The 20,279-nt window shown below is 38.4% G+C and overlaps 1 protein-coding gene across 1 annotated transcript; it reads left to right on the forward strand.

Annotated features, from left to right (window-relative positions):
• The first annotated feature begins 1,864 nt into the window (after positions 1-1,864).
• On the forward strand, positions 1,865-19,419 carry mlpha (melanophilin a). Its single transcript, XM_066666459.1, has 13 exons — positions 1,865-1,993; positions 4,218-4,439; positions 4,994-5,106; positions 7,571-7,612; positions 8,400-8,461; positions 8,558-8,647; positions 8,757-8,874; positions 10,798-10,994; positions 11,249-11,332; positions 11,604-11,837; positions 15,697-15,861; positions 17,113-17,184; positions 18,106-19,419. Exons 1-13 carry the CDS (start codon positions 1,884-1,886, stop codon positions 18,169-18,171), a joined length of 1,575 nt encoding a protein of 524 aa, XP_066522556.1. The 5' UTR covers positions 1,865-1,883; the 3' UTR covers positions 18,172-19,419.
• Positions 19,420-20,279: the final 860 nt, after the last annotated feature.

Below are 20,279 nucleotides of genomic sequence, written 5' to 3' on the forward strand. Positions count from 1 at the left end.
ACTGTTTTCCCCATTAATATACGTAAAGGTTCTTTTAAATTTTATATGATGAATACTTATAAATACATGTTTGTAAGTGTAATAGTAGACTACTGTCAGACTTTTAAAATCCCAGCATTAATTAATGGATGTAATTAGTATTCTGTATAAAATAAAATAAAAATAAAAATAAATAAATAATAAAAAAAGATCTAAATATAGGTTTGGGTGTAGTTAAAGATGGTCTTCTGATTTTTCTACCTAAAATAAGTGAAAATATGAGTGCTCTTTTACAAAAACGTAGACACAGGCCTGTAATATTCACCACAGTAGGTTTGTTCTTCTTTAGGCAGTTTCCCTGCGCTCAGAAAAATAAAAACCTCCATTCACTGGAGGCTGGAACGTTGGCGTTTGTCCTCTCCCACTTTTTTCGCTTGAAAAGTTAAGCATGTGACTAAACACAAAATATTTCAGCTTGTTTCTGCATTTTATTGCCTCTGCTTGGAGGGACTTGGACGGCAGCAGCTGATTTTCCACTAAGAGACAGGTAACTATAACTGCAGCATATAAAAGTCGGATTTACACTGTACTACATTCATATTCTGCAAAAGAATGAAATAATATGAAATGTGTATTAATAATAGTGAACTAATCTCAAATATTGTAAATCTATTTAATATTTTGCTGCAAGAATATTACAATATTATTTAAACTACTTTTTGGTTTTACTTGTTCTAAGTGATTTATTTAGGAAATTGTATATGTGTATTGTTCCAAGTATCATTTCCTGTAAAAAGCAACATGGTCTGCATTATTTTTTAAAGTCAATGATCTGCCAGTGGAACATGACGCCTTCACAGGATAAAATCACTTAAAAATAGCAAAAGAGCCTAGAAACAGATTAAATAATCTTATAAGATTCTTATGGCAATAAGAATTAACTACTAGATTTATTACAATTAAGATAATTTCACTTAATGAGATACCTTTCTTTATTTTGGTTAAAGTCTGTAATAGCCACTTTGAGCCTGTAAAAAAAGTCTGTAATTGAGCCTTTGGGGCTCTGGTCTGTGGATCTGGTCAAGTCCAGTTACTACTAACACTCTGAGATAGCACATTAAATGCTAGGAATATGAAAGCAACATCCAGTCAATACTATGGATCAGGGTCAGATTATTAACATATTTGTAGACGATGCTGTTTTTGTTGTTATGGAATCATTCATCTTTCATGACTTTAATAAAATGTATGCACTATGATTTAATCATTTACAGGTTGCAGTTATAGTGTGATCAGTAATTTCATGATCCTTACCTTTTCATGATCCAGTCCTTACACACATTGGATTCTAGTCATTGGCGTGGATTTTGGTTCAGTCATACAGATTATATACACAGTTTATTAAGAAAGAGAAAGATTTTTGATGCTACTGCTATTATTATTATTATCATTATTATTTATTTTATTATTATTAGAATATTTCTAATATTCTTTTTTTCACATTATATGTTTGTTAGTGTTACTTCTGCTCCTCTGGGAAGGCTTTACACTTAATTTTGGGACATTGCTGTGTGTATTTGATGGTATTTGGACCAATAGAACCTGAGTGAGGTCAAGCACTGATGTTGGATAATTAGATTTGAACCACACAGACCACTCCAGCTCTTACCAAAGAAACTAATTACTGTTGCTCCTCAGCCCTGGGTGGCTTCATACACCTGGAGCAGACACTTGGCATTGAGCATCTCACTCTATTGCCAGTGTTTTGCTATGAAAGGTATGCAAGTTTTCAGGGACTTTCGTGGGTGCACCTATAGTGTGGTCGAATAATTTTCCAGTAACTTTTGCTTGTGCATTTAGTTCCTTTTCTCTAAAGAACTGAAGGGTTCCCAAGAAGCTGTAGCATGGAAAACAAATTAGACCTGTCCAGACTCTCGGATGAAGAGGCTAAGCATGTGTGGGAGGTCATCCAGAGGGACTTTGAACTGAGAAAAAAAGAAGAGGAGAGACTTGGGTAAGTCTTAAAGGAGCAGTCAGTAAATTACCCATTATACTGACACCTTCTGGTCAGGATGTATTCGACATTCAGTAGCGTACATTTATTTTAAACATTTTGTGTCATTTTAAAAAGCCTATTTAATTTATAATATTTGATTATTTTTGGTGTTATAACTGATCACACCTCCTACTCTTCTAGGAGAGTGAAAGTTGAATGGGTACATTTAGTTCTGGTGTTTTAAGTACAATAACTGGTGTGATGGTCACACTCACTCTATAATTAGTGCCCAAAGTCCCTGAGGGTTAAGTATGGTGACCACTCATGCCTTGTTCTTTCTATAGAATAAGTCAGTGGCAATGGAATGTAAGTGTGGAAAGTCTGATGTTATGAGGCAGGTCCCATTATGACGATCATGGCAAAGTCACAAGGCCAATCTCTCCATGGCTCAGCCTGGGAAAACAAGATGCTGTGAGAACTATTCTTTCCGCTCACACAAAGATGCCTCTGTTTGGATTTTGCTTTCTTCATTTGCTAATGTCTGAAAAATAGCCCCCCCCCCACCACCCACACACACACACACACACACACACACACACACACACACACACACACACACCCTCGTCTCATGAACCAGGTTTGTCAGTGTCAGCTTTTACCAGCAACTTCTCCTGAGTTTTATTTTTGATATAGTGCTGCTTGAGATTGTGGCCATATTTCAGAATCAATATTAAATCTTGAGGATTATGTAAGTGGAATTATGAATGGCCTGACCAGCATAGGCTATGTCCAATGGTGGACAGTAACGAGGTAAATGTAATTTGTTACTGTACTTAAGTAGTTTTTTCATGTATCTGTACTTTACTGAAGTATTTCCATTGTTCTTCTGCGACTTTATACTTTTACATTATGAAAATCTACCATTATTTTTTTGTTTATGTGTGAATAAAATCATAACGTGTCTGAACAAATCTCCCGACTACATTGCTAAAAGTTTCTCCGCCTAAAACCAATCATACCAAAGGCAAACTTTGTTTTTATTAACTGTTGTGCGAATTTGACACAGTTAGTAATCACTTCAGTTATGAATTAATCAAATGATTTATAGCGTTTAGTATTTGACTGTGTCATCAGTAACTACTGCTGATTCATATACATGGTCATTGAGGATTAGAGTGAATCAGAGATTCATTAAACACAATACATAAAGCGAGGGCAGAACCAGAATAAATATTACAAAACCCAGAAATTAGTACAGTACATTTCCAAAAGACAAACAGATTTCCAGGGCTACAATATTCTGGTAAGGTCAGGGGCTAGGATCCACAAATCCCACTTAAGCTTAAAAGAGAATTATACGAGCTAAATGGCTAATAATTAACATGTTCTATGAATTTCACCTGGAATCAAAGTCTCTAGAATAAAAATAAAAGCAACAAAAAAACAAACAAACAAAAACACTAAATTAGTAATATTCCAGTCAGGTTTTAGGACGTATCATAGCGCAAGACCACGCTGCTAAAAATTGTGTATGATTTTTTTGTACTTAAACATTTATAATACTGTAGACATTATGGGGTGACCTGTGGGGTTCCACATGGTTCAATCTTAGGATCACTCATTTTAAATTTGTATATTTTACCCCTGCGAAGGGTCATCTGGAGTAATGACATCCGTTACACAAGTATGCTGATGACTCTCAGATCTATTTGACTGTGTCTCCTGATGACATTCAGTAGATCGTTGCATTTGCTAACTGTATCTTAGCTGTAAAGGTCTGGATCTCAAATTTTTTTACAGTTCAACCATGATAGCAGGTAACTTTATTAGAACATTTGGGTAACGTTAGCCAAAGAAGTGGGATCCTTCCCTGGTACCCTGGGAAAGTTCTGATCATTAACTCAAAAGCTTAGAGACAGAAACTGTGCTCCAAACAAAATGCACTAATATTTTAACCCAGTCAAAAAGCAAGAACTCTAAGAGTGAGTGATTTTTTCACTCTGATTTTAATTCCAAGGCTCGTTTTGGGATGTTACAAAAATGCTCAATAAAACTTAAAGGGGACATACATCATCTGTAAGGTATATATATATATATATATATATATATATATATATATATATATATATATATATATATATATATATATATATCTGCCTGATAGTGTTTATTTGTAATCATTCAAAAAAATTGAAATATTTAAAATAATTCAAATAAATTCTGATCATTTTGGCTCCTCCAGAGCATTAAGAAATAAGATTGAGAAGGAGGATTCAAAGAGAGAGCTGTTGGGTTCTCAGTCAAACCTGGCCGAGTCCCACTGCATCCGCTGCCTACAGCCCTTCAAGTTCCTCGTCAACAGTAAGCGCCAGTGTCTGGACTGCTGCCTCTACACATGCAAAGCCTGCAGCCGTTACAACAAGAAAGAACGAGGCTGGGTGTGTGACCCCTGCAGAATGTCCAGGTCAGACACGTTGTGAAGTGTTATAAAGCTTATATAGACCGAGTTGTCAGTTTATTGTTTACACAAAGCTGCATTTATTGGCTATTTTATTAGGTGCATTTTCTGCTTCTCACATTTTGAGTAATTCCAATTACAAATGTAGTCTCTATATCTAAATACACACGTAATGCACAGCTCAAACATTTTGATATAATGCACTTGGAAGATTCTATAAATTGCTTTGCAAATTTCCTTCAACATGGACACACTTTGTCACAGATACAAAGCACTGTATAACATCCCATTTTTGGGGCATTTTATAAAATGTGAGTGAGTGAGTGTGTGAGCGAATGGCTGTTTAAGTGAATGAGTTACATGAAGATTTCATGAGGCTCATTGAATCTAATAACAAGAAAACAAGTGTCCTAAAAAGAATGAAAGATGTAAACAAAGGGCAAATTCTGGCCACACCAAATACTAACAAGCACAAATGTCATTGATTTGTTGACAGTGTGTTAAAAATGATGTCCCATCTTTACTCCATTAGCCTTGAAATGTTCTTCTTGTTGGCACAGGATCCTGAAAATTGGAACACTGGGCTGGTACCATGACAATGTGCGATCTCGCTTCAAACGCTTCGGCAGCGCCAAGGTGATGAGGTCACTCTACAAGAGATTAAATGAAGAGAGTGAGTGCTATAAAAAGTATGTTGATAATCTTGCAGTGTGTTAGAATGGCCTTCGCTATCATCACACCATGTTATCATGGTTTTCCATAGATATGCCAAGCACAGATAATAAGCGTTTAAACTAAAGACACTGGTTTGTATCTTTGCACAGTACACTGTTAAAAATGGATGCAAACTTATGGTGTAATCATTCTTTAAAAGAGCCACTTAAAAAATGTATGGATGTTATTTTCTATAATATTTAAACTTTTTTAAATGAAATTATATGAAAAATCAAATTGAGCCATAGTGCCGAAAAGAACCAGTTTATGTTTCATAGGGTGGGAATAGATTTTTTTACTTGGATTTATTTGGACAGTGGACCACAAATTCTGGTAGATTTTTTGGCATCCAACACACAGGTGGTTTCTTCTTGTGCCCTACCATATATATTAGACACAAACCATAAATCAAGTAAAGTCTAATGAACCTCTTAAACATGGCCTTTCACATAAGGTTGACCAGACATGCCTGGGAGCTCCGGTCAGTTAAAGCTAAGCTTTTATTGTCCTGTTCTTAGCTCAGTGATGTGCTGTTGATCAGATAGAGCTGGAGGGCTGTACTCAGAGCTGAAGCAACAGCACATCACATGTTGCTCTAACATCTGAACAGAGACTCTTGAAATTGTTTATGACTTGAGCTTTGCATGCTGAGACATGTTATAGAGAAATGGATAGCATTGGAATGCACCACTAGGAAATGGACAATATAAGCATTACCCACCATGATTGGGAATATATCTTATAAATATAAATATTAAATATATCTTTGTTGCAGTGTTGCTTCAGAACATAGAAAGATTAAAAAAGACAAATACATCATCAATTTAAGCCCCAATTTAATACATTTACATTAGATGTAATAGTGGCAGCATGGTGGCGCAGCAGGTAGTGTCGTAGTCACACCGCTCTAGGGACCTGGAGGTTGTGAATCCCGATCCGGGTGACTGTGAGGAGTTTGGTGTGTTCTCCCTGTGTCCGCGTGGGTTTCCTCCGGGTGACTGTCTGTGAGGAGTGTGGTGTGTTCTCCCTGTATCTGTGTGGGTTTCCTCCGGGTGACTGTCTGTGAGGAGTGTGGTGTGTTCTCCCTGTGTCTGCGTGGGTTTCCTCTGGGTGACTGTCAGTGAGGAGATTGGTGTGTTCTCCCTGTGTCTGCGTGGGTTTCCTCCGGGTGACTGTCTGTGAGGAGTGTGGTGTGTTCTCCCTGTGTCTGCGTGGGTTTCCTCCGGGTGACTGTCTGTGAGGAGTGTGGTGTGTTCTCCCTGTGTTTGCGTGGGTTTCGTCCGGGTGACTGTCTGTGAGGAGTTTGGTGTGTTCTCCTTGTGTCTGCATGGGTTTCCCCCGGTTGCTCCGGTTTCCTCCCACTGTCCAAAAACACACATTGGTATGGGGATTGGCGACTCAAAGTGCCCATAGGTGTGAGTGGTTGAGAGAATGTGTGAGTGTGTGTCGCCCTGTGAAGGACTGGCACCCCCTCCAGGGTGTGTTCCCACCTTGTGCCCAGTGATTCCAGCGAGGCTCCGGACCTACCGTGACCCTGAACTGGATAAGCGCTTACAGACCATGAATGAATATGACTGTAGTATGGTAGTGCTATTTTTAACTGCAAGTGTGCCCAAAATTAGCATAAAATTTTGCAAAGGTTCAAATGCTCTATTAGTAATTTTAATTTATTTTATATGGAATCTTTGCCACAAATATCGTTTACCCTTTAGATTACTTAATTAACATAGAATATCCTAATGTGTGGTTTGCAGGGCTACTGTAGTTGTAAGCATTTACCTTTGTAAAAGACTGGTCTTTCAAACAGATTTTAATTATACACCCTTACCTGAATCAATGAGTGTATGGAAGGCACACACCTGTGGTGATTATTTTGAATAGCCAGTCCACCAGTCTGTGTATTTGGATTGTGGGAGGAAACCAGATCACCTGGAAGAAACCCATACAGACACAGGGAGATCACACCAAACTCCTCGTAGATAGTGACGTGAGGCAGGGTTTGATCCCATAACCCCAGGATCCTGGAACTGTGTAACAGTGATACTGCGCATTGTGCCGTAATCCTATTAGTAAAATAGGCAGGGCAGTTAGCTTTCTCCTCCCTGCATGATTAGCTGTCCAGTGTCATTGTGTTAGTGGCAGTGTAGTTAGCTTCTTCAGACTAAACTGGGAAGAATATTGCGTAGAAAGAAATTACTGCTATCCCATATGTAAATGTATTTTATCCCAGCCACATTGTGTAACCACATGAAAGCTACTGGAATATTCATGATTATTTAAGTACAGGCCTGAAACTGAATAACATGACTGTAGAGTTATGGCCTCAGCCTGGCTGGCTGTGTGAAAATCCTGCTGGAATGAAACATGGGGGTTCCCAGAAGGCATGGGATTAGCATTCACATTATTCTCCTTTGTTTGTCCAGGTCACCGTGACGATGACACACAGAGCATGCCAGATGTCCGCAGTGAGTTGACAAACAGATGACTCCTGTTCCAACTGTCCTAACTGCAGTTGTCCGATAAGCAGTGATTTGATACAAGTCAGAATGAACTGACACTTTTAGAGATATTGTTTAAAATAGACATTCACAAACACAATGCGGACGAATTGTTAAATTAGTTCATTCATTCATTCATTATCTGTAACCGCTTATCCAATTCAGGGTCGCGGTGGGTCCAGAGCCTACCTGGAATCATTGGGCGCAAGGCGGGAATACACCCTGGAGGGGGCGCCAGTCCTTCACAGGGCAACACACACACACACAAACACACATTCACTCACACTTTTGAGTCGCCAGTCCACCTACCAACATGTGTTTTTTGGACTGTGGGAGGAAACCGGAGCACCCGGAGGAAACCCACGCGGACACTGAGAGAACTCACCAACTCCTCACAGACAGTCACCTGGAGCGGGAATCGAACCCACAACCTCCAGGCCCCTGGAGCTGTGTGACTGCGACACTACCTGCTGCGCCACCGTGCCGCCCTGTTAAATTAGTAATATATAAATTATTTTTTATTAATTTTATATAATACAATATATATACATTTTAGCTGGTATATAATAACCAGCTAAATAGTGCTCGTATTGCTTGGTAATACATATTAAATCATTAGCATATTGTAATGGTTAATAGCTGCTCTCTACATGGCAGACATTTAATTTCCAACCATACTGCATATAAATCTAAACAACATGTTGTCATATCACCTGGTAATTTCCAACGAATAATGGTACAACTTTCCTTTTAGATGTGCACAATGGCCACGACGATGACCACCTGGACACAACAGAAGCCCAGCGCTACAGGCAGGTAGAAATCTCCCTTCAAAGCCTATTGCATATTATTTTCATATAATCACTGAACATGTCTCAAATTGTAAAATCCTTTATGCTTTCTGCTACTGAGATGCGAAAGACCAAGCGCCTGCTATCGGTTCACCCCATGGACCTGGACATGGATGAGTATGCTACCCACTCCCGGCGTCATTCTGTACAGGCAAGAGGGCTTTAATTTGTTTACATTTATGGTCACTTACAAACGATACGCTTTAAACCCAATTTCATTTAATTTTTTAACTTATAAGCCTAATTTAGACTTCTCTCAGTGTATGCAGGATGAGCGTGTGCTGTCCAGAAATGAATTTGAATACACCCCTGACATGTACCATCATCATCATCATCGCACGAATCGCAGGAAGAGCCTTGACCGCTTCTCACGTGCAGGTTTAAGAATGAGCTTCTGTTTTAACATACAATATATGAACAAAAGTATTGGGACAGAACACCTAATTATTGAACTCAAGTTTTTCATTCAGCACCATTGCCACAGGTGTAATAAATCAAGCTCCTAGCCATGCAGTCTGCCTTTACAAACATTTTGGAAAGAATGGGTCGTTACACAGTCCTCAGTGTATTTAAGCACAGTAATATTATGAAATGTCTTCCCCTCTTAGATATTTCATCAGCTGAGTGATATTATTGAGAAGTGGAATAATTTGGGAACCACAGCAACTCAGCCACAAAGTGGCAGACCACGTAAAGTTAAAATGCAGAGTTGATGAGGCATATAGTGTGTAAAATTGACAATGTTGTGCTGACTCAAATATTCAAACCTTCTGTTATAACTGCAAAGGGGGAACCAACTCCACTATTATGCCTGTGGATTTAGAATGGGAGGCCATAAAAACTGTGTAATGTGTAGGTGTCCCATTATTTTTGTTCATACGGCCTTGCATTTTTGGACATTGTTTCCACCCATCGCAGACACAAGATCTACAATTTGTACACTCCATAGAAGAGAATTACCAATGAAACACTTTAAGGCAGAAAATCATATGCTTGAAGTCACCATGCACAAATATCCAGATGTGTGTGAATGACTGGATGATTGTGAGTTGCCCTGTGCACACAGTTCAGTCTGAATTCCTGCCTTAACCCAATGATCCTGAGTAAGCTCTGGACTCTCTGCAACCCTGAATAGGAAGAAGCCATTAAAAAGATTAATTAATGAATAAACATAATTTTAGAAGAAACATGATATGATCAGATATCATCAAACTTAAGACTGTGTTTGCAGCTCAGAGTGACTGGACCCCCTCACCACATGGCTCAGGCATGAAAGCCTGACCTATTTTTTTGGTGTATGCCACACTTTCACCCACTTGTAGAATTTAAAGAAGGGTGTCAAAAGTGTAAATAAGTATTTGTCTTTGTAAGGAGGGATTTATGCACTGATCTAAACAGTTTTTTGAACCATGGTACTCTGTAATGATGTGTATATGCACTGTAGCCCTACTATAATATCCCTCTCTATACAGTTGTGAAAAGAATGTCCTTCCTGACACATTCTGACCATGTCTGGCATTGACATTCTCAGTGGCCTGAGAAACAGTTGCTCTACTGTTTCTCCTTACATGTCACACTAATAAAAAAAACATCACGGTCACTGAGAGATTTTGACCAGTATTTCCTAACCATATAATTACTGATATCTTTCCCATAGATATGTAGTCACTTTAGTTGTTCTGACTGGAACACTATCCGGTTGAGGAGACTTTTGTGAACCATTTTACAAATTTATTTAGAGAAATGTCTGGCATTGTAGAAAAATAACAAGGTCAATTTAGCCAGCTCAGCATATTAATAATCTACATGTTAAAAACCTTTTACAAACTCTGTAATTAAATAATTCTGTAATTTAAAAAAATACGTCCATTTTATGGTGCACTAGTTGTGGAAAAAGATGTTTTAGCAGTGCACACACAGCTTGCATAGTCTCCACAGGAAAGCATTAAAAGAATTGGGACGCTCTGAAAAATTAACATGAGGTTTACATCACCATGCCCAATGCCAAATCTCCAAATCTTGGCAGAGGGGTTTAAGACCTCATGCACTCAACTCAGGATCAGTGGAGTAACATTTGTATCCAATCTTAGTAGAGGCTGAATGCCATTAAATTGGTACAGCAAGGTACCAACATCTAATATAAAGTCTGTTTAAGCAGGAAGGGGTTGTTACAGGAGAAAATATACACCTTGGATTTCAGAAGACATGTTAGATTAGCTTGTGTCTACATGTGTTTTTTACACTTTAAGTGACTCAGCATATACATAATAGATACTGGAATAATTGTCTTCTTTTATTTAGATGATGGCATCTACTCTGAGCACAGGATGGTGCGTGCTCGGTCTCTGTCCAAGATAAACTCTTCCATGCCTCAGCGCTCTAACTATCTTGACACCTCTGAGGAGGAGGATGGTTATCGGTTTCCAGTCTATCAGATGCCTTCTCGTCGCAGAAGCCGAACCTGGTCCCAGGAAAGCGCCCAGCAGAACGCTCCTCCGGTATACCTCCTGGGGTCATGAGCAATTAGCAATTAGCAAGTGTGAAAATACAATTTCTTTTATGACGTAATATTCTAGAGCATGAAACTCTCAGTGGAAAAACCATAAAGAGTTTTGTGTCGGGACTAATGACGTGCATGTAAAGTGTGAAATATTCACTGAATCTGAAGCTAATTGGCTTTTCGTTTTCCATGACCCACATTCTGCACAATAACAAGTGTACTATTGTTTGTCACTTCTCTGCTTGAATACAGATTAATGAGCTCAGCAAGAGAATGTCTGCTATTGAGAGTCTCCTGAATCGACTGGAGGAGAAGATAACTATACCTCCTGATCAGGTAGTGCCATTCAATTTTAAAATTAGGAATATTGCAGCATCAGTGTAGCACGATTTTCCCTCCTTGAGCTGGGAACTCTTTTCTGCCATTACCAACTATGATAAACAAAGCATCAAAATGATGCAGAAGCATGGACATAAATGATGTAATGTGCCTGACACCTAAACTCAATTTTGCATCACACTGCTGCTTGTCCACACCCTAACTGCAGTTGGTCGTATGGTTGCTAGACTGGGCACAGGACTGAAAATTATTGATGCTTCCCCAGCAGCCAGTCCAGCCCGCTGCCAGTCAGCTGGAGGAGGAGAAGCTGAAAAGGAAGCTGGATGAGCTGATGAGTGACAGGGCTCTGTCTTCTGATGAGGACGAGCCCAGGAAACCCCCTCAGTACAAGGTCCCTGGTGGGAGAGGAGGCCTTCATGCTGACCACGGGCCACCACCCCCAGTGGCACTAGAAGCAGAGTTAAGCTCGTCCAGTGATGAGATGCCCACAGAGGCACAAAGGGTAAGAACTCATCAAATCTGTAACTTCCCCATTCTCTTGAACATCTATTTAACTGACAAAAAAAAACAAAGATATGACTTATAGTGTTTTGGTTGAACAACTTGATTATATTTTGGATATTTGAATCTGATGTCTGCAACACACTCAAAGTTTGCCCTCAAAGTTGTGATGGGGCAAATAAGAGTGAGAAGGTAAAGCTGAAGGTAATGTGACTGTGAATAAAAGAGCATCTACGGCTCAGTCTTGGCAAGCAGAAGTGGGCTATTTTTCAGCACCTGGTGCCATACTGTGAAATGTCAATGTTCAAAGAGAGCATTTCTCAATTCATCTAATTCTGTTTGGGGCCAGGCCAAAAACATCGCTGAATATGTGTGACCTTTGAGTCCTCAGACAGCTTAGCATGACATACCATCATGCTACTGAGATAAAAACATGGCCTTGAGGGTACTTTGGAAAATTGTTAACACAGTCTGCTACTGCATCAAAAAATGAACCTGTTTCTATATTAAACTTCTGGGCCTCATCTCATCCCAGAGCTCAAACGGAAAGACAGTAGAAGCATGATGTGGCGAAATGAATCCAGATTTCAGGTTATTTTCTTAAAAAATGGATGTTGAATTCTCCATGCCAGTAATGAAAGAGACTGTCAAGCCTGTAATAAATGAAAGGTTCAAAAGTGAAAAATCTGTCAAGGAATGGTAGTGTATTTGTGCCATAAATATGTGTGAAGATACCATTGATACAAATGCATCAAGTGGTATTGTTGAATACTCTCTCAGAACAAAACTTTATATCTACAAATTGATTGCTTTTTTGTTTCTGTACATGATCTGTAAACACCATCTGTCCGATCCATTGTGTAAAACTCCAAGAAGAATGACTCAAAAAAAAAAAAAGAAAAGTCCAATAAATACTTGGATTGAAATCCCAGCACATTAACTTAAAAAAAAAAAACAATAATAAAATTTAGGAATACCCATTTTGAGATATGAGGTTTGTACCTTTTTCATTTTTCTATGAGTCTATCTTTTCATTTCATTTAACTTTCATATTAGTTCATGTAAAACAATTTCAACTGAAGTAGTTTTGGACAATATATATTTTTCTGCTTATCATGATATTTGTCAGAGTGTAAATATAAAGTGAAGGTTTTAAAAAAATCACATCAGAAAAATGAAATATTGAGATACAGTTTTAAGCACTGTTGCCAATTTTGCTTTCAAACCTCTTCATCACGGCAGCTGACGGATATAAATATGTGCCAGACCCTGTAAAGCTATATGAGAAGCAGTAGCATATTAGACATTAGGAAGCCTGAGACAAAGGCTAATACTTAGGTAAGTCTCTTGTCCTCTCAGCTAATTGCTGTTCCCTCTACATGGCTTTCAGAGATCCACAGCGGCAGCCCTTTGTGACATCACAACCGAGGTTCTAAGAACCCTTAATGCTACTGAAAGCGCTATGACCGAGTTGGCCCCCTCAAACGCTAATGACAGACCTCAGTTAGCGGGCACTGATGTAAAGAAAGCTGATGATGCTTACAGGGAACTTGAGGAAAATGTAAGCTCTCAGATACTTTTGATATTTAACACATACACATGGAAAATAATTTTACAGTGCATCCCAATTTTGCTATACATTTTGGGATTGATATCCCAAAATGTCTGAAATTAATTATTAGTTAATTATTAGTTATTAATTAGTGCTTGAAAATGTGGAAAGGAGGAAGAATGTGCACTTGGCTCTGAGTTTATGTATAGTGTTCTGGCATTTGTGTGTTGGGGAATGAGGAGGTTGTAGCTAAGTTTGTGCTAGGTAGTTGCTATGGTACCTCTGGTGGTTGCTAAGATTTTGCTAAGCATTTGAATTTGTATACAAGGTAGTTGTTCTGTTATCCCATGTGGTTGGTAAAGTGTCGCTACGCAGTAACTATCATATAAAATATGTTTGTTAACATGTTGTTAGACAGCTGGTATTTCTTTTGCTTGCTAAGGCATTGCAAGGCAGTTGGTATGGTATTCCATGTTATTACTGAGGTACTGCTAGGCTGCTGCTATGGTATCCCAGGTGGCAGTTTTGGTGTTGCTAGGAAGCTGGCATTCCGGGTGTTTGCTAAGGTGTTGCTAGGCAGTGACTATGGTATCCTAGGTGGTAGATAATGTGTTGCCAGGCATGTTTCTATTGTTTTCAACGTGGTTGCTAAAGTTTTGCTGTACATTTAAAAAGCCATGAACAGTCACAGGAAATAATCGTGCCATTGCCTAAAGGTAATCACTGCCCTATTTCTTTCATTCCACCTTAAATTATGTATCTGGGGTAAGCATTGTTCAGCTTTTTTGTTCTACCTTAAGTGGTGCAAAAATGTCCTTAATTTAAATGCGGCGCCAGTATAAAGTGTGCAAATTTGCTTGTTTGTGTACTATGAATGAGTGTCAATGTGAGAGATGTGCATCATAACATCATCACTGGCAGATATTAACAAAGTGTTAATTCATTTCTATGGGAGATTTTTATATATAAGCATACATGTACTAAAAACAATAAATCTCCACTCTGTTCCAAAGATACATAGCACCCCTCTTACCACTGAAACCTTCCGAACACATTTTGAATGGAATTTAATCACAAACTTGTGTGGTGTATTTATAATAAGAAAAAGCATGAGTGATAAAGTTTTTCAAGCACTATAATAATAGAAAAGTGAGATAGTAAACATTAAGTATGATGAGTGTAGAGTGTAGGGGTGAAGTCAGTGAAGCAGTGAGTTGTTGTTGTGGGTGGAGCTATTGCAACAATATTTTATCTATAGAGTGAAGTAGACTAATGTGTTTCTGATGGTGTTAAGTATTCGAGTTAGTGAATCAGTATGTTGTTGTTTTGTATATAGGTATAGTTAAATTATCCATAGAGTGTCTTATTACTGTGTCTCTGATGGTGTTAATAAACGAAGTGGGTGGAGATATAGTCCGAGTATATATAGAGTGAAGTACATTAATGTCTCTGATGCTGTTTATATAAGAAGTCAGTGAAATGGGTAGTTGCTGTGGGTGGAGATATAGCTACATTATCTAAAAGTGAAGCAGAGTAGGGTCTCTCTGATGGAGTTTATGTAGTGGAGTCAGTGAATCACTATGGTGTGGGTGGAGTTACAGCTACAGCATCCATAGAGTGAAACAAATTAGCGTGTCTGATGGTGTACATATACGACGTGGAGTCCATGGCTCTATAGGTTGTAGCTGTGGGTGGAGCTATAGCTATATAATCAATAAAGCAAAGTAGATGAGTGTGTCTCTGATTATGTTTATATTAGAGGGGGAGTCAGTGGATCACAATGTTGTGGGTGTAGCTATAACAGTAGAGTGAAATAGAGTCTCTGATGGTGTTTATGTAAGAGGTGGAGTCAATGAATCAGTAGGTTGTTGGTGTGGGTGGAGTTATAGCTACATTATTCATAAAGTGAAGTAGGTTACTGTGGGTGGAGCTGTGTCTGATATTGCTTATTTAAGAAATAGAGCTAAAGCTACAATATTTATTGGTGACCTGTGATATTACTGCTGTAGAAGTACAGTCACATCAAAATCACTTAAGAATAGTGTACAGTACAGTAATATGTACAGACATATTATTTACTGTAAAATACTGTAGATGATACAGGAATTTGTGTACAGTGTGCAGTCACGGTATAGCATAAACTATATAAGCTATTTTTCCTAAACATGCGAATGATCTCCTTGAGGAAGTAACACTGGAGGAGATTGCTGAGAAGAAAGTACTGAGCTATATATTGTACACAATTTTGCATCTTTTGCAAAATATTTCAGGCTCTGCTGATCTCATGATGCTTCCCATTCTTGTGCAGGTGTATTTGACTGCAGGGAAGTCCTTTGATATGGAGAGGAAACTGAAGAAGATTGAAAGAAGTGCTAAGAACAATTATGTCAGCAACTTCACTGACTCTGAACTCTCTGAACTGGAGGACCAGCTCACAGCAACCGCGGCCAAGGTCCACGGCACAGAGAGTGAGGTAAGGACAATTTAAAGAAGATCAGTAGTATTTGACAATTGTCAACACAAATTCAGCTCCTTTAAAGCAGCTATCCACTCATTTTCAGACTCTCCTTTTACCCATTATCTGTATGTTTTACTATGAATATGGCCCAAAAAAGATGCAGTATTTTATCTTTAAATAGAGGCAGCGTAGAACACAAGTCATCAGTAGAATTTCTTGGTTGTGTACAGACTACAACTATATTGCTGGATGCCTCTCAGTTTCTATATACTCTATGGGCATCCAAAGTCTAGCCTCATGAGTGGTTATGGCTGGCTCCTCCATTGACACTGCGTTATTTATGTTGCCATTGTGATGCCAATGAGCAGATAGGGATTTTTAATACTATTATAATTCATTCATTCTTTATCTGTAACCACCCATTCAGTTCAGGGTCACGGTGGGCCAGGAGCACACCTAGAATCACTGGGTGCAAGGCAGGAACACACCCCAGAGGGGGCGCCAGTCCTTCACAAGGCGACACACACATACACACATTCACTCACACCTATGGACACTTTTGGAGACATCAATCCACCTACCAACATGTGTTTTTGGACCATGAGACACACCAAACTCCTCACATATAGTCGCCCAGAGCGGGACTTGAACCCACAACCTCCAGGTCCCTGGAGCTGTGTGACTGTGACACTCCAGGCTGCACCACCGTGCCACCCTTACTATTGTAATGTATAATAGAAAAATATACTGAATACAACATTAGTAAATATATATTCCATTGTATTGAGATACGTTCTAATATATTTATATATGAGTCAACACTGGCTGAACACATTCAGATGTATCCATGGCAGCTTGTTAAACCTCTTTAGAAAAGCACAGCCAATAGAATGTGTTGTTCTGGACCAGCTGTTTATGAGCTTCCCCATGCTCAATGTCAGCCCTCAGAGAGGCATAAAATGTGGTTTTTGGAGTGATAATGCATCATCCAATAGGTCTGGAATGAGTTGGGATTTATTTTATGATGCCATCAAATTTCACAACAGTGTTCCAACTCTCTTCTTATAAGAGTAGAATTGGTTAAAATGTGGACAAAATGCCTGTTAAAAGACATTGTCAATTTCCAAATAAATGATGGATGAGCAAGTGTTCACAAAGCCTTCACCATGTAGAGTATATATGACAGACCTGTGAAGATGAATGGCTGTTTTTTGTCTGTGGTTTTGTTCCTGTGATACTTAACTAAATACATTTTTCTCTTCTCAGGTGTCAGACATTGAGAGTAAGATTGCTGCTCTCAATGCCTCTGGACTATCAATAGATAAGGCTAACAAAAAGGTAAAATAATCATATAACACTAATATCCAAACTAAATTATTTAGTATATGAATTAACTCCTTAAACTGAAGGGGTGTTTTTTAGTAACATCAAAATCTTTTTCAGTAAGTGGTATAATTCAATCATTAACTGCTATGGAACTAGTAACCAGAAAGTGTGAGGAGTTTAATCTTACACACTGTGTTTTGCTGCTCCGATTTTTGAATTGTACCACCCCCTCACTTGAGGCGCTCCAATCACAGCGCACATTTATGTAAGAGCACAAACATGAGGTTAAACCACATAAAACAAACAAAGTATCCACTCTCTCTGCTCTCACTGCTGTGCACTTGTGTTGGTGTGAACAGTGACTCATTCTCATTTAAAAGAACATATGCTCAAAGCAGTTTTCTGAACAGGGCTGGTTATACAGTATAAGAATGGCTCGGTGGTGCTTGATCCTTGTGGTATTTTGACTGTAGCATGTAACAAATATTGCATTAAGACCCCAGAACTGGGTTAACTTGGGGAAAAGTCTATCCCCTTTAAAGGGATTTAAATTTTTATTACCAGAGAGGCCACAACAAGGTATTTTGACCATGGATTAATTGTCATTTGTTGTGATTGTGATTTAAAAAGTGACTTTTGAATTAAAAATGTAAATGTAAAGTAGCTGGTATTCTGGTATCATAGCTGTTAAATCATTTTATTAATTTACATATATCTGTCTCAAAACAGGCTATATTTATACTCTCATGGTTGCAGCATCAGTATTACATAGTGAAAGCTGACAACTGTGGAACATGGTCAGGTCTAATACCTGCAGTTAATGCTGTGATCAGTATGACAGGCTTGCTGTGGAAATGAGTACATTTATGCTTTCAGTATATCTTCTCATATTATTTTGATCAGATCTCTAAAATGTATTTTCTGGGTTTGCAGGCATTGGTCATTCAGCAAAGAAGAAAATTCTTCCAAGAAAATGCATTGAGCAGAGCCCATTACTGAAGGACAAGCTTTGAAAATAATGCTGTTCTGCTTGGCCAAATATACTGCTTTAACAGTACTGATGTTCTGAGCCTTTGTTGTCCCTCTGCTTTAATCTGCACTAAGAGGAAATATTATCATCCAGGACTATGTTAATTTTTGACAGTTATTTTCATGGATTTTCTGTATTTTATAAGCATATCTGACCTTTATCTGTAAAATACATTGTTCTTGCAGCTCTTACTGATATTCTAATTCCATGTCAAACAATTTGCTGCTGCCAGAAGGAAACCATGCTTTTTTCCCCATATGATGAATAGAAATGGTCCAAAATGACTTGTTGCTTATATAGTTTCCATTTAACATTAAGAAAGACCTTCTCCTTAACAATGTTTTACTCTGACAGTGTTGAAATAGTTCTGTAATGAACCAGATTTACTGTAAACAGAGCTCCATCACATGGCACTTCATCTGTCACTGTTGAGAGCTGATGCAGCTATGTTCTGTTGAAAGCTCTGCCCTACATAGACCCACTGTGTACTGTATAAATTACACCAAGTTGTTTTCCCCCCACAAATCTGGATTTCTCAGTTAGCTGGGTAATTTAAGCCAAAAGTGATGATTGTTCATGTCAGGATTGCTCAGTTGTCCTTTCTACTGGTTAACTTAGAAATTGTGTTTTATAAAAGACCACTTAGATAGATAGAGACATAGATGGATGGATGGGTGAACAGACAGATAGACAGACAGATATTATATCTGAAGATATGTGGACACTACTGATTTCTTGAAACACCCAAATTCTAATAACTGAGCTTCAATAGTTTTAGCAGTTGTGTGGAAAGCCATTGTTTTCTGTGCCCCTGTGCACAAAGCAAGGTCCAAAAAAAGGCATAGTTTGAGGAGTTTAATGCAGAGGAAGCCAGTTATCTGAAATATTTTCCTATATAATGTAGATCAAATTTAAACCAGTTCATAGCCATTACTCTGACTTTGACTCAACTAAAGCAGCTGCATGCTACAAGTCTAAAAATAGAAGTTGTGTTAACATTTAGGAGCCAGAATTGGGAAAACAAAGGCTAATTTCTAATATGATTACATATTTACATCTGTAGCACACATGCACAAAACGGTACCATATCAATGCCACATCACACAAATGCCATGTCAGGCAATGCCACAGAAATGCTGCATTAGTGCATTGTGTTTGACAAGTGGTTTGCTCTGTTTAAAGTACATCTAATGTATTCCAAATGTGTGCTGCTCAAACGTGCTTTTGAAATGCAATTATTAAATGATTACAAACTGTTTTTCATCTCCTGCTGTGCCCAGCACCCGGGGCCAGAGTCTGTTTATGAGGATAGGTTGGAGTAAGGACAATTGGTGCCCCCTTGAGGATACGTTCAGATCTGAATTCAACTGAGAAATGAAATGGGATTATTTTTATTATTATTATTAGCAATAGGTGTGGGACTGAGAGATTCTACTTACCCAACCTCTAAAGAGTCGATAGTTGATAAGATATTAATTACTTAGATATTAATAACTTGCCAATGCTTATAATTAATGTATAAATGGTGCTACTATATTCTTAATGAAGTAGTACACATGCTCCACATCAAGAAACATTGCAATTGTCTCTTACAGTAAACAAGACTAAGAGATCTATTGAAATAAAGTAAAAAGACGATTAAGGAAATAGAATGATTAATATCTAATATGTAAATAGTCAGCAAGCGGGAAATCAGTTCATTTTTATAATATTTATAATGAAATAAAATCTTGTGACATGTCATAGTTTCCAAAAGCTGTTAAATCATGTTGACAATGTCTGTCCCGTGGCTACATGTCTTCAGACATCCCAGAGAATGTCCTGTTTAACCCCTCCAATATTCAACCCATAGTTCCCAGACAGCATAGGATATATGACCCAGATGAGACCCAAATGTAGCACATCTGCAGGTCTCTTATGGCTTGCATTTGGCCTTGGAGTCTGGCTACCTCAGCTCAGCCAAAGGTCAACCTTGTATGCGCCAGATGTCAACATTTGGTCAATGTATTGCGCACACGTCACATACCATAACTTAGGTCACGCCCATCTCATGATATTTGGCCTACACAACACTTTG

The sequence above is a fragment of the Hoplias malabaricus genome, chromosome 3, assembly GCF_029633855.1.
Source record: "Hoplias malabaricus isolate fHopMal1 chromosome 3, fHopMal1.hap1, whole genome shotgun sequence".
In the NCBI taxonomy this organism is placed as follows: Eukaryota; Metazoa; Chordata; class Actinopteri; order Characiformes; family Erythrinidae; genus Hoplias; species Hoplias malabaricus.